At 36.5% G+C, this 24,774-nt stretch overlaps 2 protein-coding genes across 20 annotated transcripts; both read right to left on the reverse strand.

Annotated features, from left to right (window-relative positions):
* Positions 1 to 7,409: 7,409 nt before the first annotated feature.
* LOC107774061 (pentatricopeptide repeat-containing protein At2g03880, mitochondrial) lies at positions 7,410 to 17,260 on the reverse strand. 19 transcript variants are annotated; one of them, XM_075240754.1, is made up of 6 exons: positions 17,121 to 17,251; positions 14,450 to 16,688; positions 14,178 to 14,334; positions 13,978 to 14,068; positions 9,572 to 9,632; positions 7,410 to 7,914 (listed from the first exon to the last, which is right to left on the reverse strand). In XM_075240754.1, the coding sequence occupies exon 2, from the start codon at positions 16,443 to 16,445 to the stop codon at positions 14,466 to 14,468; it is 1,980 nt and encodes a 659-aa protein (XP_075096855.1). In that variant the 5' UTR covers positions 16,446 to 16,688; positions 17,121 to 17,251; the 3' UTR covers positions 7,410 to 7,914; positions 9,572 to 9,632; positions 13,978 to 14,068; positions 14,178 to 14,334; positions 14,450 to 14,465. The 19 variants fall into 19 exon arrangements, with proteins under 19 accessions (XP_075096855.1, XP_075096849.1, XP_075096852.1 ...); XM_075240748.1 differs by lacking the exon at positions 7,410 to 7,914 and adding an exon at positions 12,798 to 12,865 and having other exon boundaries at positions 9,343 to 9,632; positions 13,930 to 14,068; positions 14,450 to 16,466; positions 17,121 to 17,260; XM_075240751.1 differs by lacking the exon at positions 7,410 to 7,914 and adding an exon at positions 12,798 to 12,865 and having other exon boundaries at positions 9,343 to 9,632; positions 13,930 to 14,068; positions 14,178 to 14,337; positions 14,450 to 16,466; positions 17,121 to 17,260.
* Positions 17,261 to 19,588: 2,328 nt separating this feature from the next.
* On the reverse strand, positions 19,589 to 23,056 carry LOC107774062 (cytosolic Fe-S cluster assembly factor NBP35). Its single transcript, XM_016593535.2, has 4 exons — positions 22,924 to 23,056; positions 22,774 to 22,846; positions 22,573 to 22,674; positions 19,589 to 20,714 (listed from the first exon to the last, which is right to left on the reverse strand). Exons 2-4 carry the CDS (start codon positions 22,820 to 22,822, stop codon positions 19,789 to 19,791), a joined length of 1,077 nt encoding a protein of 358 aa, XP_016449021.1. The 5' UTR covers positions 22,823 to 22,846; positions 22,924 to 23,056; the 3' UTR covers positions 19,589 to 19,788.
* Positions 23,057 to 24,774: the final 1,718 nt, after the last annotated feature.

The raw sequence follows: 24,774 nt of genomic DNA on the forward strand, positions 1-24,774 counted from the left end.
TGCTTCTGATATCCTAACAGGATTTCAGAAGCAATCTCTCCCTCCAACAACCTTCGCCAAGCAACTTCAATTTCTTCTTCCATATCTTGACGTTTAATTCTTCTTCAACTTGTCTAGATTTAGTATTTCGAACGAGTAAGAGAGAGGGGAAACCAAAAATATTGAACTAACTCTTTTGCTATTTTGTTTGGGATTAAAAAAAATGAAAAGAGTTTGGATGTTAGTATGACCTCCGCAAAGAATCCTATATTTTGAAAACCACAAGTCTTATGGATACACCTCTCTGTAACAACATCCCTATATAATAACACTTCACTATACCGTTTGACTATATATATTTTTTTTTTTGAGATGGTAACATATTTGTATATATTAATCAACTCAGTACATAGGTTGTACTGAAACCATATTTACAAAACAAAAGAAAAGTTCTGCTATGCAGTCCTAGCAAAGTTCTAGAATATCTAGGATTGACATAGTGTCCTCTGTGTAGCTCTGCTTACACCAAAAACAAAAAAGTAAAACACAGTTTAGTTTGATCTTCTGTACTGAGTTGCTACTGTCCTTAAAACATCTAGAATTCCTTTTTTCGAGATTGTCCACCAAATACATGCTGGGACAGTCCTCCATCTATCTCTGTCTCTTGCTCCAGCTCCAGCTTCATCCCAGCTAAAAAGCACTTCAGTAATCTTACTAGGCATTGTCCAAGCTATACCTCTGAGATTAATAAAGATTTTCCATAGCTGATCTGTTGTCGTGCAGTGAAGAAATAGATGGCTGATTGTCTCGGTTGTTTCCCCGCATAGAAAGCACCTTGAACACAATGGAATCCCTCTCTTTTTGAAATTGTCTTGGGTCAAGACAACCTCCTTTGCTAGCAGCCAAGTAAAACAAGCTACCTTATATGGAACTTTTACTTTCCAAATATGCTTCCAAGGCCAATTAGTTAATTGCTGATTTGAATGGTTTAAGAGCTTATAGGCTGAACTCACCTTATACATACCTTTGTTGTGTCCCTGCCATCATAGTGTATCCACCCCACTCTGTAACCCTTTAAAGTCTTCCAATTGTTTGTAAAACTCAGTTAACCTAGCCACCTCCCAATCATTTAACATCCTCCTAAATATAAGATCCCAACCTTGGGGGTCCATACTTCAGCTATTGTTCTATGCTGATGTTGAACCAAACCATATATATCAGGGAAGAGTTCCTTTAAACAACCAACTCCCAACCAGTTATCTTTCCAAAAGGAGGTTTTGTTGCCATTATTTACTCTGATGGAAGAATGAATCTTCATCACAGTCCAAAGTGACCTAATGGACTTCCATAAACTAACTCCATATACTGTATTAACTACCTTTGATACCCACTTGTCTTCCTCACCATATTTAGCTTTGATTACCTTGATCCATAAGGTTTCAATTTCCTGTGAGTACCTCCATAGTCATTTCATCTTTAGGGCCTTGTTTTGGTTCTTCAGGTTCCTAATGCCTAAACCACCATGAGTTTTGCCAATTGTAAGAGATTTCCACTTAACCAAATGAACAACCTTTTTTCTTTATTTCCTTGCCAAAGAAAGGATCTTCTAAGTCTATCAAGTCTCTCAGTAACCCCTGCAGGAATGGGAAAGAGGGACATCATGTATGTTGGAAGAGAATCTAAGTCTGAGTTGATCAAGGTGAGTCTACCACCCAAAGACAAATATTGGAATTTCCATCTAGCCAGCTTCTTTTCACATTTTTCAATAACAGAATTCCAAATCAGCTTAGATTTTGACTTTGCTCCCAAGGGCATACCAAGGTAAATTGCAGGTAGGCTTCCTACTTCTCCACCCAAGATCAGTGCCAGATGCTCCATTTCAGGAACTTTATTGATGGGGAACAAGTGGCTTTTTCTCCAATTGATGTGCAGTCCTGAAATGCCTTCAAATAGTACCAAGATAATTCTCAAGAACCTCAGTTGCTCCTTTTTTGCATCACAAAAAATTAAAGTGTCATTAGCATACTAGAGATGTGTAACCTCCAGACTATTGTTTCCATTTTTGGCTACCTCAAAACCTTTGATCCAACCCTGACTTCTTGCTGTCTTAACCATATTGTTAAGACCTTCCATTGCTAATATGAACAGAAAAGGAGACAAAGGGTCTCCTTGTCTTAAACCTCTGTGTGCAGGAAAGAATCCTTCAGGAGATCCATTAATAAGAATAAAGAATCTAACAGTGGAGATGCAATATTTTATCCATTTGATCCATTTCTCCCCAAAACCCATTATGTCTAACATTTTCAGCAAGAAGTTCCAGTTGACATGATCATATGTCTTCTTTATGTCTAGTTTACAAAGAATTCCGGGCTTCTTCTGTTTGATTCTAGAGTCCACAGCTTCATTAGCTATCAGAACAACATTTATTATTTGTCTTCCTTTAATGAAGTCCATTTGTTGTGAGTCCACCAATTTTTCTATCACCTTTTTGAGTCTCTCTGTCAAAACCTTTGAGAACAACTTATAAACATTTCCTATCAAGCTTATAGGCCTGAAATCTCTTAGTTTTTTAGCTCCTGTCTTCTTAGAGATCAAAGCAATGTATGTAGCATTGAAACTTGTTTCAAAAATTCCATGGGAGTGGAAATTCCGAAAAGTAGCTATAATATCATGCTTCAAAACATCCCAGCACTTTACAAAGAAGCCCATTATGTATCCATCAGGTCCAGGAGCTTTATCCACTGCACATATCTTCAGACAATCTAAAACCTCTTGTTCCTCAAAACTTCCTTGCAAAAACTCCTTTTCTTCCTCAGATATTACTAGACAGTTATCAAAATTGATCGCTGGTCTCCACCCTTCAGCCTCTGTATACAATCTTTTATAAAAATCAATAATCTCACTCTTGATTCCATCTGGCTCTTCTATTGTTTCACCGTGGGTCACTAACTGGTCTATGTTGTTGCTTCTCTTGTGAGCATTAGCAGTTATATGGAAGAACTTTGTATTTCTATCCCCTTCCTTAAGCCAAAGGGCCCTTGATCTTTGCCTCCATGCAATTTCTTCATTTTTTATGTGTTCTTCGTATTCCATAAGGAGAGATGTCTTCTTGACTGATTCATCCTCCGTCAAGGCTCTAATATCCTGAATTGAATCGAAAGCTGCTATTTGACTTAGCAGATTGGTCTTTTGCAAGGCCAAATTACCCTAGCTACTTCTGCTCCATTCCTTAAGCTTGCCTTTAAGAGCTTTAAGTTTACATGCTAAGATGTAGTCTGGTTTCCCTGAGAACTCGAAAGAAGACCACCATTCTCTAATCATGTCAACAAAACCTTCAGTACTTAGCCACCAATTATCAAATTTGAAATAGGATTTGGTTTGCTCCCAGGAACCACATTGTAAGGATACAGGTACATGATCAGATTCCAATCTTTGAAGAAGGGTTTGCTTGATGTTTCTGAAACTAGCATCACATTCTTCCGATAGCAATATTCTATCAATTCTAGAAGCAGGGACTTGGTTATCCCCTTTAAATCAAGTAAAAGAACCCCCATCCAGTTGAAGATCAATCAATTTCATACCTTCAATAAAGTCTGAAATCTCCAACATAGCTCTAGTTCTCCTATTGCAGTTTCTTTTTTCAGAAGCATACCTGGTGACATTAAAGTCACCACAAACAGCCCATGGTCCTTCCATCAATCCTCTAACACCACCTATTTCCCTCCAAACTGCTCTCCTTTCAATGTAGCAATTAGGAGCATATACCCCTGTTATGTGGCACTCAAAACTTTGCAAAAGTGCCTCAAATCTGCATGTCACGGTATAAGCTCCTATCTGCGGCACCTCCCCTTTCCAAACTCTACTATCCCAAAGCATCAAAATACCCCCTAGTACCACTAGCTTCCAAACATTCAAACCTCACCCATCTCCTTCCCCAAGTCTGATTAACTAACTCCTTTATCTCCCCCTCCAATTTTGTTTCCTGGAAACAGAGGATATCTGCATTCCAGTCTATTACTAGACTCTTTACAATTCTTATTTTTTCCAAATCATTCAAACCCCTTACATTCCATGAAATTAATTTGAACTTCATAATTCAATTGATAGCACTCCTTTCCCCTTATTTCTTTTCCCATTACTCTTAAAGTTCAAATTAAAGGAAGACAATCCTTTCAATTCCTGAATACCTCTAAATCTAGGTTTTCTGCTTTCTGAGTCTGCTTCCATCATTCTAGCTTGTCTGCAACTATCAATTTGCTTTAACAGTTCCAAAGCTTCCTCTTCATGCCCCAAAAAATCAACCCCAAATATTTTCCCCAGTTTGATCAAATTTTGATGCACCCAAATAGTCGCATCCATCTCTTTCTCAAGAAGTAAATCCTGGCATTGAAGGGGTTCAACATCTTCTACTTCCCAGTCATTAAAATCAGTGCCTGCATTGTATGTTGTCGAAGTTTGTTGATGCATGAGATCGTTGTTAACGAGAGAATCCCCCAGATTGATTACAGACAAAGAATTTTCTTCTTTTACTCCCTGCATGTCTGCACCTTCTCGCTCTACTGACTCCTTACACGACCTTGACACCTTTGCGTATGTCAATTTTTCCTTGGCTGCACCTGTTTCAAGCAAGCAACATGGGATAATTTGACTATAATTCTTGTTCTGCCAAAACCGTAGCTTCCAGCCCTTCTAACAAAGGGTCAAACCTTATATCTTTGGTGGGCCTACCACTTAAGTCATTAAAAATGACTTGGGCAGCTATATCTGATCCAGGAGTCTTTTTAAAACATGTGTCTGCTTTGGGCCCAGTAGGAAGGCCCAATATTGAAATTAAATCTGCAGACTCCCCCACCTCCATCTCACGTGCCTTCTCCTTTAATTCAAAATCAACAACAGTTGACACATCACTCAAGCACCCCACGTGATTAACACCCATCTCCTGTGCAGCTATAACATTGAGTCCGGAACCTAAATAATGTGTGTTTGGACTCAAAACACACAAATAAATCTATTAAAAAAATGATATTTATATATATATAGCGTGCAACAATAACACGCTATATATTAACGGTAACGTCTGCCATTAAGTATATCGTCTTGTTGTTACACACTATATGTATAGCGCACAAACAGAAAATGATATCCTCTAATTTTGGCCCCACCAACTGACAATCACAATTATTTCAATATATAGCGTGTGTTTAGAAAATGCTATATACCTCCCGGACTAGCCATTTCCTATATAAAGTGGACAGAGTTTGGAAAAATCGTTCACATACAATTCTAATTCTCTTCAATATTTTCTTATTGTTAAACTCTGAAGCATTTTTTTCGCAATGTCTGAAGAGCGTAGAATAAGAGTTTCATTATATTGGGAGGGTGAGGTTGTGACGGAGAATAACTCTGTGAGGTATAGTTTATCTCCACAGGGTCATGTTAAATTATTACTTACACTAGAGTACTATAAATTGATATCGTTGTTATGCAAAAAATGGGAAAGAGGAAACGTTCAGTGATACTTAAAGTAACTGGAAGATATCTGTATTCCGTCACTCCGCAAGGGGCTGCTTTTTACTCGGAGTTAAATATATGCATTGCATTCTAACCACTGAACCCAAGCCCTGGGCTAAGGTTGTATTGTGGTCCGGGCCCGGGCCAAACGGGCCTAAACGGGCTGGGCCAAACGGGTCTGGGCTTGAGGCGGGCCAGGTTGAGGCGGTCCCGGGCTTCACGGTCTCAATGTGTGGAACCAGCCTACGGTGGTCCTAAGCCCACATGGTCCCGGTCTAAATGGGCCGGGCCCGCGGGCCTAACGGGCTTTTTTCATTCCGGACTATTTTTTTAATTTTTTTTTATCTAAGGCACTTTCTTGTAAACTATATATGTATATACTAGTATAAATTGCTTATATATAGTTATATAAATATATATAGTATATATAGTATATATATAAGGGTGTATTATGTGTATATATAATTAAACGGTCCCAATGTGTGGAACCTGCCCACGACGGTCCTAAGCCCACATGGTCCCGGGCTAAATGGGGCGGGCCCGCGTGCCTAAATGGGCCTAACAGGCTTTTTCCGTTTCGGGCTATTTTTTTTTAATTTTGTTTATCTAAGGCACTTTCTTGTAAACTATATATGTATATACTAGTATAAATTGCTTATATATAGTATATATAGTATGTATATATACGGGTGTATTATGTGTTATGAACCAAATCCCTGTTACACACTTTCTGACCACGAAAATCATCTTACACACTCAACCTTTTCTGAGTGTGTCTAATACACACCTTTTTTTTCTTGACCAATTTTTCAAAATATGTGTAAATTCACGCACTAATAAAATTGTGACACGTGTTATTATTCTTTTAAAAATTAAAATATATAAAATTACAATTATACCCTTTACCATCTTCCCTCTTGCATCTCTTTCTCTTCGTCGGCGACAACAACCAGACCTCTGCCATCTAATTCAAACAAAAACTAGAAGCCCCAATCAAATGCTCCTAGCTTCTAATTTCTAAATATTTTCGAGATACAAATTCGAGTACCAAATATTGGAATCTTTTGCAAAAAATTTATTAAGATTTGATCCAAACACCAAAAACAATTAGTTGTACTAGAATATTGGTTCTTCTTAAGCAAACCTACAACCCTCTCCAATGATATATAATGGTAAGTGGGTTCCTTCATGGTTGCTTTCAACAGGTGTAAGGGGAAAAAGGAAGAGAAGAGAAAAAGTTGCTTCAATGGTGAAGGTATGGTGATTTTTCGACAGGTGAGTGTTGATTGATTTTAGGATGATGGAGAAGTTGTGGAGCATCAATGGTGGACGATGGAGAGGTCTGGATGGGCTCTCAACGGGCAGGTGGTGGATTAGTGTAGAAAAATAAAAAAGAAAGAAACTAAAAAAAAGGAAAGAAAGAAAGAAATTTTATTGTAATCGTTGGATAGATTTCACTAAATCTGAACCGTTTAAATAAAATATCAGACATATAATTTTTTAATGTTCAGATGCCTCATTTTGTTTGTAAACACGCGCTAGCCACATAGGCAAAGAGGTGTGTATTAGACACACTTTAAAAGGGTTGAGTGTGTAAGATGATTTTCGTGGTCAGAAAGTGTGTAACAAGGATTTGGTCCAAAGTTCAGGGGGGAACTTATGTATTTTGCCCATATAGTATATATAGTATGTATAATATGTATTGCCTTATATATGTGTGTGTGTGTGTGTGTGTGTATGTGTGTGTATATATATATATAGTTTATATGTATTAGATATATATATATATATACTATATCAAATTTAAACACAAAATAAATTGCAAAGAAATATTCAAGTGAATGTCTTATATATTTTACTATTACGACATTAACAAAGAATGACAATATCTTTCTTAGTCTTCCTCCCCCAATGGAATGAGCACAACAAGGTACTAATACCACCATTAAAAGGAAAAAAACTAAGGAAGATGTGCTAAAATACAAGCTACATGTTAGTCTATGTATTATCTCTAACAAAACTCATAAATCCTTCAAGGTCCGGAGGAATTTCCGTTGGTGGTGGTGGAAAAAAAGCTTGCTCATCACCGCTTTCGGGCGAAGTAGCATCCTGCGCAAGTTCCGCTAACATTTCTTCATAAGCTTCATCTATCTCCGATTGTGATTCTGCAAGTCCAAAATTTCTTCTTTCCGAACGGATCCAATCTCTGAAGAGTACTGATTTTTTCAAACTCTCCCTCATAGACGCTCTATGATCACCGATTTGAAGTTTCGCTTGACTGAATGCGCTCTTCGATGCCACTTTTGATGCTTGAACACTTAAAATATCTCGAGTCATCCTTGAAAGAACCGGATAGTGTTTTTGTTTGTCCTTCCACCATTCCAAAACATCGAAGGAGCCGTCGTGATTCTTTGATTCAAGTCCCTGCGACAAATAAACTTGAAGCTCATTTAGTTGTGAACTATCACCAAAATTATCACCTTGAAACCCCTGAACTCCGTCCAAGAACTAAGGGCTTTTAGGCCCGCAGTTCTTTTAGATGCTTGCGAACTAGACGAAGTAGGAGTTGGAACATTTGGTCTAGCTTGATCTAAGGCAAGTTGATAAGCATTATAAATTGTTTGAGCATTTATTTTAATTGAGGCTTTTGCATCTCCAAGTGTAGCAAATTCCTCAGCTGAAAGTGATAAAGCGTTATAAATTTTTGAATACCAAAAGTGAGGACCTCCTAATTTCATTGTAGGATTTAACAATGCAGCAACACCAAAAATAGGGGGGATAGGGAAAAAATATTTTTTAAACTTAGCTTTCATAGAATTAATAGTTTCTTGATAAATTACTCCACCCTCTGAAAATTGAGTAAATAAATCTACAAGTGCTGCAATATAAACTAAACAGTTAGAAATAGTAGGATAATATTGGCCAGATAATTCATTTGTAGCAATATGAAATTGTTCTAAAAAGTCTACAAGTATTTTAACATTACTCCAATCTTGATTTGTAAGGTGCTCATCATCATCATCATCACCATCACCTACACGAGCATTATACGTTGCGCTTATTGGGTTCCTATATTCATATGCAACAACTAAACATTCATATATGTAATTCCATCTAGTTGGACAAGGTTTAGGAACCTTTCTTTCTCTAAGGCTAAAGTCATCACATTTTTTAAAATAGTCTCTAAATCTACTTCTACGGTTTGAATAAAAAAACCGATTAAGAACCATTTTAATCTTTTCAATTTCTACATTTAAAACTTTCATACCAACACCGACGATTAAATGGTAAATATGACAAATACATCTAACATGAAAAATATTACTAAATGCAGGATTTAGTGTAGTTGTAAGCAAGCCTATAGCGTTAGTGTTACTAGAAACATTATCCATTGAAACCGACATAATTTTATCTCTAATGCAAAAATATCTACAAATTTCTGCAACTGTGTTAGCAATAAACTTACCTGTGCGGCGTGAATTAATTATTCTATAAGCAATAATGTGTTTTTGCATTATCCACACCTCATCTATCCAATGACTTGTAACAATTAGATAATCACAGTCATTACCACTTCTACCAATATCAGTAGTAATAGCAATGCGACAATCTATATGAGTAAATATAGCGCAAATATTGTTCATATTCATGTTTATATTTATAAATATCTCTCTTTACGGTTGCGCGAGGCCATCCTTTTGTCACGACCCATTTTCTGAACAAGCCGAGACCAGTACTCGATTACTAAACATGACCGAGCGAACCATCTCTGCTTATCAAATCTATTATAACACCATATTTTATATGCAACAAGGCAATACTCTAACCAAATACTTTTGATTAACTCAGATATTTCAATAAATCAACTCCAAAACTTTATTCGTAGTAACTACTGAATTACTGCTAAGTTATTATCAAAAACATCTGAATCTCAACCCAACGACTATGTCTATGAAACCTCTACTGATAAATTGACGCACTGCTCAGGACATAGATTTTCTGGCCAGTTCTCTAAGTAACAAAGAAATAACTAAATAAAGATGACTCTAAGGAACACTCCACGAATAAAAGCGGAGCTCACCAATAGCACTGGAGAAGAAAGAAGTCCTAACTCGTAGCCTTCTCTCCTGCAAATTCGGTTCCTACGTTGTACCGCAGACCAACGTAGGTTCCCGAAAGAGAACGTCAGTACCATCCATTGTACTCAGTGGGTTTCAACAACAGGGGGCGAAACTTTAATAACATATACATTATGAGTAAAGGTTTTAAATGCATGTAAAGAATAGAGCTTATAAGAATAATTCTAATTAATTGCATAATAGCAGTTTATGAATATTCTAAAGGAAATTTTTTTCTTTTTCTTTCTAAAAAAAAAATACTTCACTTTGTACTTTGGGAGTTCCAACTATCCTGACTTAATTCTATCTCAGTCACCGTGTGATCGACACGGATTCGATCCCAACCTGATCGAATAGGCCCAATCCACGAGGTGTCACTCGCTTCATGATTCTCAGCGCTCATGTATCATACCTTAGCATGGCTAAGTAATTTCTCAGCAACGAGGCCCTCGGCTCGTGTGCTCCCTACTTTGGCACAAGTAGTTTCAGGAAGTCAATGCCTTGGTCAGGACCCTAGGCCTGGACGATGACCCCTTCTCAGAATAAATGATACTCCCAAAAATCTTTTCTTTCTAAAACTTCTTCTTGTGATTTTTCAAGTCTAAATCTTTTATACATACTCATACTGGTATCCTTAAATGTAAGGCATGACATGAGAATGAAATAAACATTCAAAAGTATTTATAAAGGTTCTTGATCCTTCATGAATTTTCAACATGAAAATGGCATATAAGAATAACATAAAAATCTGAAATTTATGCACATATATCCAAATAATCATCTAAACTTTAGCTAGAAAATAATTCTAAGCTAATAGGTACTTACTACTCCAATTAAGTATATATTAACTCTTTTATGCAATTCATCAAACACCTTGTGTGCGTGCTTTTGTGAGTTAAACCACTTTAGTAAAGAGTTATATCAACTCACCTCAAAACTCCTTGAGCCAATACGTAGAGCCCACTCCAATTTATACCCATCAAACAATTGATTCTACAACAACCAGTGCATTTTAATTAATTTTAAAGTACTACATTTAAATATGAAATTTATTGTTGATATAGAGAAAGAAGTGAATTAACTATTCAATTCTTACCTACTACTACTGTAAGGTAATTGACAATAGGGAATTTATATACCTGAGTTAAAGAATTCGTAATTTGTAAAGAACCCTAGAATTTTTTTTTGTTGCTGCCTGCGTGCCTTGCGTTCGCTGCTGAACGGAACAACGTTTTGATTCTTTTTCCCGTATAAGAATTGCGTGAATGAATAAAAGTTTAAATCTTCTGCTTTTTTTTCGTATAAGGGTCCTCACCCTCCAGGCCTTTTAAATCTTGACTTGATTAAGGTTTTTTAAGCCTTTTGAAAAGGCAGATATGTTTTTTTTTTTTTTTTTTTTTTTTGTATAAGGCTTTAAGCCTTTGTTTACAATAGCCACTTTATGGGCTTTAGGTTAATCCTTTTTTTAAAAAAACTTAACTAATAATTAATGATATCCACTTTTAATAATTAATAATATTAAAACTATTATATTTTTTTCTAATTGTATATCCACTTATATATATATATATATAGGTAAGATAAAAATAATAAAAAAATAGTAATAATCTAGTTCTATAGTTAGCGTGTCTCGAAACTTTTATAAGTTTGAGGAGTGTTACACCTTTATAAGTAGGATTAAAAACTCTTCTACTATAATGCACAAAATGAGGGTTAGAAGGAAAACTATAGGGTAAGCACATAACAGTAACCATTTTTGCCAATTCTTCACGATCTTTATTTGGATCATAATATAAAATGCCACCGGTAACAGTGTTAATTCCCGGTTGAACTAGATTTGAACCTGTACTAGGATTAACCGTAGTATCTACACTTGTCCCCTCTTGCGCAGCTTTCATTTGTAAAAATCTAGCTTTATCTCTAGGGTGTTTCAATATGTGTCTAGTCAAACTACCCGTACCGCTACGGTCTCCAGTAAATTTATGAACTAGTTGAGACCCACAAGTTTTACACTTAGTCTTATTTTGTTCTCTTAGTTGAGTAAAAAAGTGTCAAACAAGAGATGTTTCAGGCCGTTTAGCAGGTTGTCTATTAAAAGTAGGGGTTACTACAAGAGGGTCAGGCGGGGCATCATTTGGGTTATTAACAAGACTTGTAGGTGTATCATCTAAATCTGGTTGCGTTTCATCTAAATCATCATTTTCCTCATCATTTTCAAAGATAGTTTCATTAGGATAAAGAACATTCATAACTTCTTCATTTAATTGTTGACCTAGTGCAACATCATGGCAAAATTGACTATCGGAAAATTGAAAACAAGGGTTATCACTATCAAGAATAACAGGTGGAAGAGGACGGGTAACAGGCCTGGGTTAGGGAGCCAGGGGAAGAGTAGTAGCTTGGCTACTAGATTCACCAATTTTAGATTTTCCCTTACCGTTACCACCAAAAGTTTTTTTCAAAGAAAATGCCATATTAATTATAATTATACTAAATAAAACTAATAAAACTATAATATTAAAACTTAAGAGTTGGAACGAGTTTACCGAATTGACGAACAACTTCTTGAAAATTGAATATCGTTGAAAACTTGAATACTTCAATTCACCAACTTCACAATTTTTCACGAAATTGCAATAATAAAGTAAGCAATTATAGAAGAAAATTAGAGAGAGATTGATGAATTTGTGAGTAAAAATGAAAGAATGGGAGGGTATTTATAGTTGAGAATTGGGAAAAAGTGTAATTATAAAAAGTTTGGGGGCCAAATGGCTATTTTTTAAAGTGCCAAACGGTTGAATTTTGATGGCCAACGGCTAGATTTTAAATATCTGACCGTCGGTCATTTTTTTTAAAAAAAAAAATTAAAAATAGTCGTTGGGGCCGTTTGGCCCATTGGGCCCGGTTGAACCGGCCCAGGCCCGCCTGCCGATCCCGGGCTCATGGGCTATTTGGGTTGGACCGGCCCGCTATGGGCTTATGCACCACTAGAGACGGAGCCGCTTGAACCAGCCCGTTTGGCCAGCAGGCCCGGGCCGGGCCCGGACCACAGTACAACCTTACCCTGGGCCAACAATTACAGGACCTTTTACGAGTTATGTTCACATTTTGTTGAATAACTAAGGAGACCTAAATGGAAAAACTTAGCTGCCAATGCAAATGCCAGTTACATAGAGAATGCACTCTTACCAATCCTTTCCCCGACAGATTACCAGGTCATGTTTCACAGTTTGCTATTTTAAAAATTGCCCCTAAATCTGCATGGAAACCATAAGAAACAAACATGTGGAAAATGAGTACGAAGTTTCCTATATAGACAGACTAATGAAGCCTATAACCCACATACAAATTAAACCACGAAGTAAGTAAATTGATCGCTATAGGACATATTAGCAAAGCATTTTCCTACAAGAAAAAAAATGTTTAATAACATGTTAATGAAGCATCTAATGAACCAAAATTATGTGTACATAATTCTTTTGTAGATAAAGAAACAGTTGAAAGTAGATTGTATATGCCGGTCCTCAAAATGTCACAGCTGGGTAATTATCCAATATAATTGGCGTTGAACTAAAATACCACCTTTGTCATCCCACCTTTTGACAACCTTTAGGGTAAGCGAGCTGGTTTTTGAAGTACAAATAACCCAAAGCAAAAGCTAGTTGAAAAAATTTCAGCTTTCCCAGTTTTACATCCTTAGTGTGTATAGATTAAGTGGGTTATCTATCGAGGTAAGAAATATATTAGACAGAGACTTGTGATGTTTGACAAAAGTATCATTAATGAAGATGTTACAAGAAACCATGTTATGATAGAATCTTTAAAGAATAGATGCTTTTTCCGTTTTGTAAAAATGGATCAAAACTTTTTGAGCCTGTCCACTGAAGAAAGTAGGTCCACAAGTCAATATGCTGGGATGCTTACTTTCCATCAGTTGGAATGTGGAGATTGATCATAAAATCTGGCAACATTACATGGGTTTAAGCATTTCCATGATTTATTGACAATTATTCTGTGTGATTTGAAGGTCATAATGCTACAGTTTTGTGTTACCAATGACAACATTCCATTGTTAATCAGTGACTTTATCTAATGCCAAGGACAGATCCAGTTCCATACATACTAAAAAGTGAACAAGTCTAGTTCACAATATGAAGAAGTGACTTCATTGCCAGTTAGTTCATTTGATCAGGGAAAGCATAAAAAGGAAGAAAACAAAGCAAGGGCAGACTTAAGATTAGCACTAGAACAAAAAAGTTCCAAACAAGAACCACACGAATAATATCTCAATAATGGAAGAAAAGTATTCAAATACACATACTTGACAGGAGAGAGTAACGGCTGGGGAAAGATTTGAATAAGAGAGGACCTGGATCAGGGATTTTTAATGTAGTTGCACAAAGCTCTTGACTTGGACAAGCTTCATTTTCTAGCAGATTTCAAATAGGGGACCTTGCAATCTGAAAATTGAAGATGGATGAAATTTTCAAAAGATCAAATAGGCTTGAACAATCCAACTAAAAGATGTATTTGCTTAAACTTGGGACTTTTGCTCAGCAGCTGCTATACCTTCAGGGGTCTCCTCAGTAATTTTGCTTGCCAACCTAGAAACTCATAGCTGCCAATGCAAATGCAAGTTGAGCAGAGAGTGGGTTCTTGTCAACCCAACCATGAACCAGTACTTTGAGCTCCATAGTTGCAACTATTTCTGCAAGTGTTACTACATCTGCTAGCAAAACATATAAACATGGGGGACAAGTGAGTATGATGTGTTTAATGTAGACAGTGAAGCTTATAATTCTATCGAAAGCAAATTAACTAGGTATTTTATCATACTCAACTGAAGTCCATTCCCTTCTACCAATAATCTCCGCATGAACAAATACCATCCTGGAAATGATGGTAACGGATAGGATCTCTTATGACAATGCTCCGACGCTCTATCTGTGCCAAAAGTTTCGCGAATAAATGGCAATCTCCACAGATCCTGAGATTCTTCCTGATTCTAATGGTCTTCTCTCTAGACAGGCTCAATACACCAAAGGCAACAGCTATTTTTTCACTGTGGTAAAGAAGTGAGTCTTCCATCTGTTCACCTTCAAGATCTTGCAAGACAAAGTTTGTGTCTGGAACATATCCCACCTCCTTTAATCTCCAAATAATCTGATTTAGCTCTTTTTTAATTTCCTCTATTTGTGGATGGGAGTTGTCTCCCATAATAAAAGCATGGATCTGCTTGTTCACTTCAACCCAGCTGCATCCCGGTTCCTTCTTCACTCCTCTTTCCCTCATGGACTTTCTCAAGTCCACAACGTCCTCCCATTTGTGAGTGTGCGCATAAATATTAGATAGTAATATGTAAGTTCCTGCATCACTTGGATCCAGCTTTATAATTTGTTTGGCAGCATATTCAGCTAAATCCATTTTTCGATGTACTCTGCAGGCACCAAGCAATGTTCTCCATGTCACAGCATCTGGTTCACATTCCATTTCATGGATTAATTTAACCGCTTCATCTAGCTTCCCAGATCTTCCAAGAAGATCAACCATGCAACCGTAATGTTCTCTTCCTGGATCAATACCAAAGAGCTTCTTCATTGAGCGGAAGTAATATTGACCATCTTCTACCAGTCCTGCATGGCTGCAAGCAAATAAGACTCCAAGAACAGTGATGTAGTTTGGTTTGATCCCTGAGACTTTCATCTCCTTGAGTAATTCCAGTGCTTTTCTGCTGAAACCATTCTGGGCGTAGCCTATGATCATGGTGCTCCAGGAGATCACGTCCTTCTCTACCATCCGAGTAAATATTTTGTGGGCATCTTCCAAATTGCCACACTTGCAATACATGTCCAAAAGTGCATTGTTAAGGATTAGGTCCCGCTGGAACTTGAGTACATGAACATGGACTTGACTTCCCACTTCTAAAAGTGCCAAACTAGTACAAGCTCTAAGAACACTTGTCAAGGTTGACTGATCAGCTGAGAATCCAGCTCTCTTCATTCTTTTGAAGAGAGTCAAAGCGTCATCCCCATCACTGTTTTGTGCAAATCCACCAATAATGGAGTTCCAGACAACAAGATCCCCTGTCACCATCTCATTAAAGGTGCACAATGCACACTCGAGTTGACCCATTTTGGAGTAAACATCAATAAGAGCACTTCGGACAAATACGTCAAACTCCAGACCAACTTTGAGTATGCTGCAGTGGAGCTGCCTAAGATTGGACAGGTCATCACAAGCTCTCAGAACAGAAGAGTAAGTAAACATATTAGGTCTCACACCATCTCTCAGCATGAGGATCAAAAACTCCAAAGCCTTGTTGTTGATCTTAGCGCTAGAGTAGGCAGCTATCATTGTAGTCCAGGAGACAACATTTCTGTCAGACATTTGATCAAATAAAGCTTGTGCTTCGTCCAGCATGTTAAACTTCACATACATGTTAATAAGTGTGTTAACAAGGAACGTTTTTGGTTCATAACCATTGGAGAACACATGTTGGTGGACCCGTTTGCCTTGTTCGATTGCGCCACGAGCCAAGCAGCACTTAATGAGTTCAGAGTAGGTGACAGCATCAGCCCATATCTTGTGAATTTGCAAGGAATTTAATGCTTTCATAGCCCCGGGAAGATCCCTTTGATAGCAGTAAGTAGTAAACTCATTGAGCAGATCATTACATTTTATTGATCCTGTCTCATTCTGCCATTTGGTTGCTGCACCAGAATAACAGCGCAGATATTGAAGCAGATGTCCAAGTGCAAAGAGTGGAGGAGATGGACCAATAGAAACCAAACCGAGTACTGGTATCAGTTTGGCTTTGAATCTCAGTACAGATTTCATCTCATTTTATGCTGTAGGACTCTGAAGATTTTCAGAAAGGCAATACAGTATGAGCGACAACAGTAATTACCAATCAAGTACCTTACACAAATTTTCTTTCAACATAATTAAAAGGTAGCCTGGTGCACTAAGCTCCTGCAATGTGTGGGGTTCGGGGAAGCTGGACCACGTTGGGTCTTATGCACGCAGCTTTATCTTGCAGTTCTGCAAGAGGCTGTTTTCGCGGCATGAACCTGTGACCTCCTGACAATATAATTGAAATGTAAAATTTGCAACTCATACTATTTTAGATGTAATTTCTACTATTCGAGTAACTCCTATTTCAGAAAGTTTTATCCACGTTTAACCTCCAAAAGAAGGTCAATCTAAAATCATGAATTCTAAAAACATTCAGTAGAAATTTTTAGCAACTCATATAAGGGCAATAAACTCTCCAAGTTCAGACCTTTTTTTTCTTGTATGTATTTTTCCCCTCTTAACAATCAATTTATGTTTAACTATAGTGAATAAGAGAGATATAAATTTGCTAATCTAATTAATTTTGGCTATGAACCTGCTCGCAAAAAGTTATGTTCAATGTTTTCCAGGTTAATATAGAAAGCAAGATATGCATATAATCAAATAGGTTGTACGCATTGCATAAGAGTAACAAGTAGGAACACAATTCGTACTCACACTTTACAGAAATGAGACCGTGACACGAAGATTCAGCGTAGGCAATTTTGAAGAATTGGGATGTTGAAACTAAGAAGTTGTCTAATTTAAAGCAATTTCCAGCTGCGAGAAATTGAGGAACGGCGATTAAATCATACTCGTAACTTTGAGAAAATGACAAAATGGTGTCTTATGTTTGGGATAGGCCTAAATTGTCCCTTCAATATATTCCCGAACAGTTTTGATCCTTAAAAGTTTGGCAAAAGTAAACACTTTTGGTACAACCGAAAATATTTTCCCATTTTTCATTGTTGGGTTGCACAAAATAGTTTGGAAAATATTTTCCTAGGTATCACATTTTTTTGAAATCGGAGGAAAATGACTTCCCTAAAAAAAGTTAGGAAAACATTTTCCAAAAACTCCTCCTACCCTCACATCTAACCCTAACCCTCGCGCCCTTCTCTCCCCTACCATACCTCTCCTACCCACCCTCTCCAAAAAGGCTTTTTTCTAGATTTCATTTTTTTTTCTTTTTTCGTCATTACCCACCCTGTTACCCTCCCCTCCCCACCCCCCAATGCCCCCTGCCCCTCATTTACGTATTTGGATAGACGTGTTGAAATTGGTAACAAGCAGCTGATATATTTGGAGATGTTATTTTGTTAAAAGACTAAAATACCCTTAAAAAGTTCACAAAAGATTATAAATTAAAAAGTTTTGGTCTGCGTACACACTACCCTCCCCAGACCCCACCTGTGAGATCTCACTGGGTTGTTGTTCTTGTTATTGTTGTCTTTATAAAGAAAAAGATGAACCACGAATATAGAATGAAGAGAAAATTAGGATTTTTAACTTTTTTTTTCTATTTTCAAATTTTTGTTTTTAGCGTTTTTGTGCAACCCCTCCCTCCCGCCCCCGCAAAAAAAAATATTGTTTTATATATATTTTTAATTCTAGTTTTTTTCATTTTTCAGTTTACAGGTTCGTAATTTTACAAGTCCAAAGTTATAAGTACGGAGGTTTATGTATTTGGAAGTTTATGGGTTTAGAAATTATAAAGTTTACGGGTTCAAAAGTTTAGCGGTTCGGAAGTTTATGAAATTTGTGGGTTTCGGAAGGTTGTTGGTTCGAAAGTTTATGGCGTCATGTTTATTGTATCTAAATTATTTATGAATACTCTTGAGAAGTTATTTTCCTTAATTTGCGTACCAAACACCGAAAAATGAGTAAGATTACTAGTTTTCCAAGAAAATATTTTCTACGGAAAACATTTTTCGTTATACCAAACACACCCTTAGTCTTCGTCAAATCTTTTCTTCTCATCGCTCCCTTTAAATTTAACAACAAAAGTTTGTTATATATTTGACAAACTCCAAAAGCATTCACTTTTATCAAACTTAAACGACCAAAACTGTTCAGAATTATTTTAGACCTATTTCTAAACATAAGAGGCCATTTTAAAATTATTTTGTCGTAATCAATGAGTACCATTATGGAACAATTGGTGTCACTACATTGTTGATCTCCGTTTCATAACATCATCTTTTTGAGTGAAACGATGAAAATCTACTAAATCGGGGGAGCAAGAAGAGACTATAGGCCAACTGATGGTTAAACAAATAAATGATGCAGTAATTTGCACCAAGAAAGAAAAAAAATAAAAAAGGAATAGACAGTCGAACACAGTAAACTTATAAGCCAGCAACCTCACTTGTGGCTGCCTGCGACATGACCTCTTTGCTAAAAGATAACATGCTTATGTTTCTTTTTCTTTTACATAACGGTGGTGTCGCGACCAACTTGCACGCACTACAATTAGACCAATAAGGGATCATTTGGTAGGATATATTTGGGAAATATAAAACATGTATTAGCTTTGATATTATTAATCCCTTGTTTGATAGTGTTTTTCAACCTTATATATAACAATATTACACCCTATTCAGTACTATTCTTAATAATTCTTATACATAATAATAACCATGATTTTTAATACATGGATAAGCATAAATAAAGATAGAAACTGCCCGTTCAGAACCTTTAATACACCAAATCAAATAGTCGTTATAAAATAATCTCAATATAACTAATCTCAGCATTACTAATACACTCTATTCAGTACTATTCTTATGCACCCAACCAAACAACCCCAAAGTATGTTTTACCTTCCACCAGTATGTATCCTAGATCAATTAAGGACAATATCACGTAGGTTGCTACTTAAGTTTGGCCTAACTGATTGTGAAGTAGCACCAAATAGGTTCCAAAGAGTACTGCACAGCAAACACTACTATACAGTATTAAAAGCATATTACATCAAAACCACTGTTCAGAGGGCGGAATTAAAAAATTGATCTTTCATTTCGCCCACGGCACAGTATATCAGGTTGAGGGCAAAGGGAACAGAAAGGAAAATTTCACGGGAGCGAACGTAAACTCATATCACAAGAGATCTTATGCTCGCAGGAGATAACATCTCACATCCATTATTCTATCAGAGTCTATTCAACTTTCATTGGGAACAAACTTGTTCGTTTAACAAATCATCGTATATAAACCACTAAAATTTAATACATCATACATCCATATCGAGAGTGATAAAAGCTCCCTTACGAACAAAAAGTTGGTCACAAGTACCAGAACTTAATCAGAGAAAAGGTATAGGAAGCCTTAACAGAAGCAATAAATACTATGCTCCATTCTCTGTTCTTGAGATCATTTTCTGAGCCAACATCTTTTCTATTATCATCTTGAGTGCAGGGGCACTTGCGCGACACTTATCATCTGAAAAGCAAGATCGTCCTTCTTCAGCTGCTTTACATAGCTGAGGATCCAGGGGTACTTTCCCAAGAAAAGGGACACCCATATCACCGCACATCTTTGCTGCACCTCCACCACTGCTATCAAAAACTTCACTAAAAGCAACCAAGTTTAGCATTTCCGGGGCTTTTTCTCTCATATAAGCCATGGCCCACTCGGTCATGTCTTTTTGCTCACCGGTCTCTGTCATTCTCATGAATTTGAATTCTGTGAGTGGTTGGGAAAGACCACTCATGTTCTCAACAACACCAAGAACCTCCACCCCAACTTTCTTACAAAAACTAACTTCTTTCCTCACATCTATCAGCGATACCTGTTGTGGGGTGGTGACTATAACTGCACCATCTATTCCAGTTGCTTGTAGGAATTGAACAATTGAAATATGCTCATCTGAGGTCCCAGGTGGAGCATCAACCACAAGAAAATCAAGCTCTCCCCAATAAACTTCTTTGAGAAATTGCTTAATTAGCCCATTCTTGCGGGGGCCTCTCCATATGACAGCTTCATCAGGGTTGGGGAGCATGAAACCAATCGACATAACCCCAAGGTTAGACTCAACATAAACAGGGGACCATCCAATGTTGCTCTGGTGAATTTCTTGCCCTTCTAGACCAAGCATCTTTGGGATGCTGGGGCCACATATATCAATGTCAAGAAGACCCACTTGAAAATCCATAGCCGCCAATGCAAAAGCAAGTTGAGCTGAGAACGTACTCTTACCAACACCGCCCTTACCAGACAAAACCAGTATTTTGTGCTTCACAGTTGCCATTCTTTCTACTATGGCAACCAAGTCTGCATGAAACCAGATACACAAAAAGTTGGAAAACGAGTAACATATGTTTAAATAAAGCCTATTCTGCTATCACGCACAAAAGTTGACAGGTAAAATTTAAGCAATTAGGAAAAACAACAGCGGGAATATACAGCACACATTGGACCTCAGAAATGTCCCAACTTCGTACTTAAACAATCTAGTCAGTATTACACTATCAACCAAATTATCATTCAACTTTCGAGAACCTAGGGTGTCTGCAAACTAGGTCTCAGTATCAAACAAATTAATTCATTAGAAAGCGTCAATCAACAATATTGAAGCTTCCTTAGTTACTTACTGCAACACATAAGAGCTACTTGAGTTACACTATGTGTGTGTGTGTGTGTATAACAAAAATTAATGTACCAAGACAATAGTTCTAAAATTAGAAAACGTAACATCTGAATGAGAACTAGATGCCTCTGCCTGGGAGGTGCTTGATTTGATTTAAACATTCTATAGTGTGAATGTTCGCACATTTTGTGTAGAGAAGATCCTTTCTTTCTCTCTTCTAGATTAACAAAAATGAGTCATGGTGGTAGCAGTATAATTTTATTGTTGCTCATTCCACAAAATGAATCTTCAGAAAAATAGAATTCCTTCAACTTCTTCTTAATTGCCTTCTTGCTGCACAGACTAAAAACCCCTGTCCTACCAATCATTGCAAAGCATACACTTTGATGCTCCGTATTTCTCTTTCTTTCTCCATATGACATGCAAAGTTAAGTCTTTCTTTTTTTGATTGGTAAAGTTTATGTCTTTCAGTGATCTTCAGTTAAAAGTGTATCCTTTCTTTCTTAAACTCATTCCCAAGTTAAGGATTTAAAATTCTGAACTAATTCCTGAGTTGATGATCTTAATAAGATTCAGACAAATTGAATTAAGCATCCTTCCTTTATGACGTTAGGTACTGTATGAGCATGGGTATATAGCCAAGGACATCAAAAAGACATAATGCAATAAAGAACAAACATGACTGAAATTACTGTGAAAAACTTTAGTTTCTAAAACAGCAAGCAGCCAACGATTATATATTGTACGCATATGTATCTTGTATTTCAGCAACAAGTGCACTCTAACTGCTAATAGTGCTTCATATGTACTTCATATGTAATGAAATTGCCGATAGTTACTTAATAATAGTCCCTCCATTGTGTTTCATTAACATAGTTTAACCACCCTGACTATTAAAAAAGAAAGATAAAGATATTATGCTGAGGTTACTTTGAACTATGTATATACACAATCTTGTAATAGTACTATAAGTGTTACCAAATGATTACATTCCGAATTCTAGAAGAAAGAAGCTTTTTCCATTTTTATAATGTCAAACTAATTGGGACGGGATGCCTTTCTCTTAGCATTTGAAATAAAGCAATTGATTTTTTCCCATCCCCATAAGCTTTGGCGCGCAGAGTTAACCCCATAAGATACATAATCCAATCCAAGTGTGCACAAGCTAGCACGACACTAGGATATTAAAAAATAAAAGGAAGAACATTCCAAGCCACAAAAATTGACACCTAATATTTCAAGGCAAGAAAAAACAAGTTCAAACAAAGTATTTTACAAAATCATATTATGCACGATTAGAAGGGGAGCCTTGGCGTAACGAGTAAAGTTGCTGTCATGTGACCAGGAGGTCACGGGTTCGAGTCGTGGAAACAACCTCTTACAGAAATGCAAGGTAAGGCTGCGTACAATAGACCCTTATGATCCAGCCCTTTCCCGATCCCGCGCATAGCGGGAGCTTAGTGCACTGGGCTGCCCTTTTTTATATTATGCACGATTAAAGAGCAAAATAGTGATGGAAAAAATATTGGAAAAAGAAAAGACCTGGGTCAGGGCCTTTAGGAGCAGTAGCACAAATTTCTTGATTAGGGCATCCTTGGCAAGCATCCGATTTTCCTGCCGTTTCTGATTGTGGACCTGGGCAATCTGAAAAAACCAAAAACAAAATAAAACAAATATAGCGCTAATAAACAATTAAATACAAGAAGATAACAACTTAAGCTTTAAATCAAAGAATATACATACGTTCAGGAGCATTTTCTGGGATTTCATTGGACCCTCCTCCGTTTTCCATCTTTTTCCCCTTAGCTTTATCAACCTGCAGGAGCAGCTAGAATTCAGCCCAAAGATTTAAACTTTAATTACTACTAAATCAGTAATTGCAAATTCCAGTACCTTTTTCTGCTGCAACAAGTCGATAGTTGTCGGTCTAAGGTTTTACAGAATTTAGGGAAATTTTTGTAGGCTTTTTTATGCCGCCTTTTAGAGAAATGGCTGTAAATTGTAATTCCTTTTGTATATTAGGGCTATTGAGTTTGAGTTTATATCACAGGAGAGAGATAAAGGAGGGACCACGCAAGTATGTGTTGCAGTGGACGAGACTGCCCCTTCCTTAACTACACGTCTCGGATTTGAACTGTGGGTATAGAAAAATGCTTGATAGGGAGCGTTTCGTCGGAATGGAGTCCTACGCGGTGCAAATTCGGATATAGTCCCTCTTCAATGCAGGTACCGAACACTGGGTGGGAAACAAAAAGATAAAGAAGGAAATGTTTGACTTTTACTTTACTTGTTCCATTACGTTTCAGTGTAGATTAAAAGTAATCCCTTGAGTATGCATTGCATAGTTTGCACCCCTCAAATTTAGACAAAAATTAACAGTTTGGATCTTTATCTTTATCAAATATTTAATAAATTTTAAAAAATATGAAAAAAGTATTAGTAGAAACCTACATTAGAGGTGCAATTTGTAGTTTTTGCTATCTTTGGTCAATTGCTAGAGTTTGATGCAATTTTTGGATGTGTAATTTCTGCTATTTTTGGTATCTAGTGCACCTTTAAGGATTTGATTGAACTTTTATGGTGTTTAAGTTTAACTTTTTTCCTAGATTTTAGGTTAATTAACGTACGTATATTGTTAAACATTTGGTGGAGACCAAAAGTGTTAAAGGTCCAAAATAGCCCAATGTAATACTTAAGGGACTACTTTAAACCTACTCTCAAACATAAGAAACTACTTTCATTATTTTCTTTGTGTTTTGACATGAGTTTTTAAGTTTTTTCTTTTTTTTAAAAAAAAAATTGAAGTTAATTTGAAAAAATATATTTAAAAATTAAAATTGTGTTTGGACATGCATCTCACTTGAAAAAATAGCAGAGTTTTATGAGGAAAAAAAATCACTTTTTCAAACTAAAAACTCTGTGGGTGTGTTTGGTATAAAGGAAAATATTTCATAAAACTCACTTTTTCAAACTGAAAACTCTGTGGGTGTGTTTGGTACGAAGGAAAACATTTTTCGAAAAATGTTTTCCAATTTTCCCATGTTTGGTTGGCTAAAATGTTTTGGAAAACATTTTCCTTATCAATTTATTTTCCTCCAAGAAAATGTTTTCCTTATCAAGAGAAGGGAAAACATTTTCCAAAGCTCCTTCTCAACTTCCCCACCCTCACCAACCCACCCCACCCCCTCTCCAAAAAAAGGTTTTTTTTTTCAAATTTTAGTTTTTTCGTTACCACCCACCGTACTACCCCTTCACCCCTCCCCCCGCCAAAAAAAATTACCTTAAGTTTTTTTTGCAATTTTAAATTTCTGTTTTTTCATTTTTCTACACCACCCACCCCAACCCCCCAACCCCCGCACAAAAAAAAAATTGTAATTTAACTTTCTGTTTTTTTTTTCTTTTTACCACCGAGAAAATAACATTCAAATGGGAAACTGGCTAAACATATTTTTAACATCATTATTTAATTTTTGTATTTCGATATATCTATTTCACAAAACAAACAAATACCAAAACTGTATTGAATCTGCTATAAGATATAGATTTTAATTGTAGTATAAGAATAAAGTAATTAAAATGTTGCGGGCTAAAATTAGGTTAGAGAAATTTTTATTTCATATTGACTGTTTAACCAAAAAATAAAATTTCAGTCAAAGCTAGAATTTAGAAGAACACAGGTTACTGATAATCAAAAGAATATGCAAGGGAAAGTAATTTGAGGTAATTAGAGTATAATCAGGAAAA

The sequence above is a fragment of the Nicotiana tabacum genome, chromosome 20 (assembly GCF_000715075.1).
Source record: "Nicotiana tabacum cultivar K326 chromosome 20, ASM71507v2, whole genome shotgun sequence".
Classification (NCBI taxonomy): Eukaryota; Viridiplantae; Streptophyta; class Magnoliopsida; order Solanales; family Solanaceae; genus Nicotiana; species Nicotiana tabacum.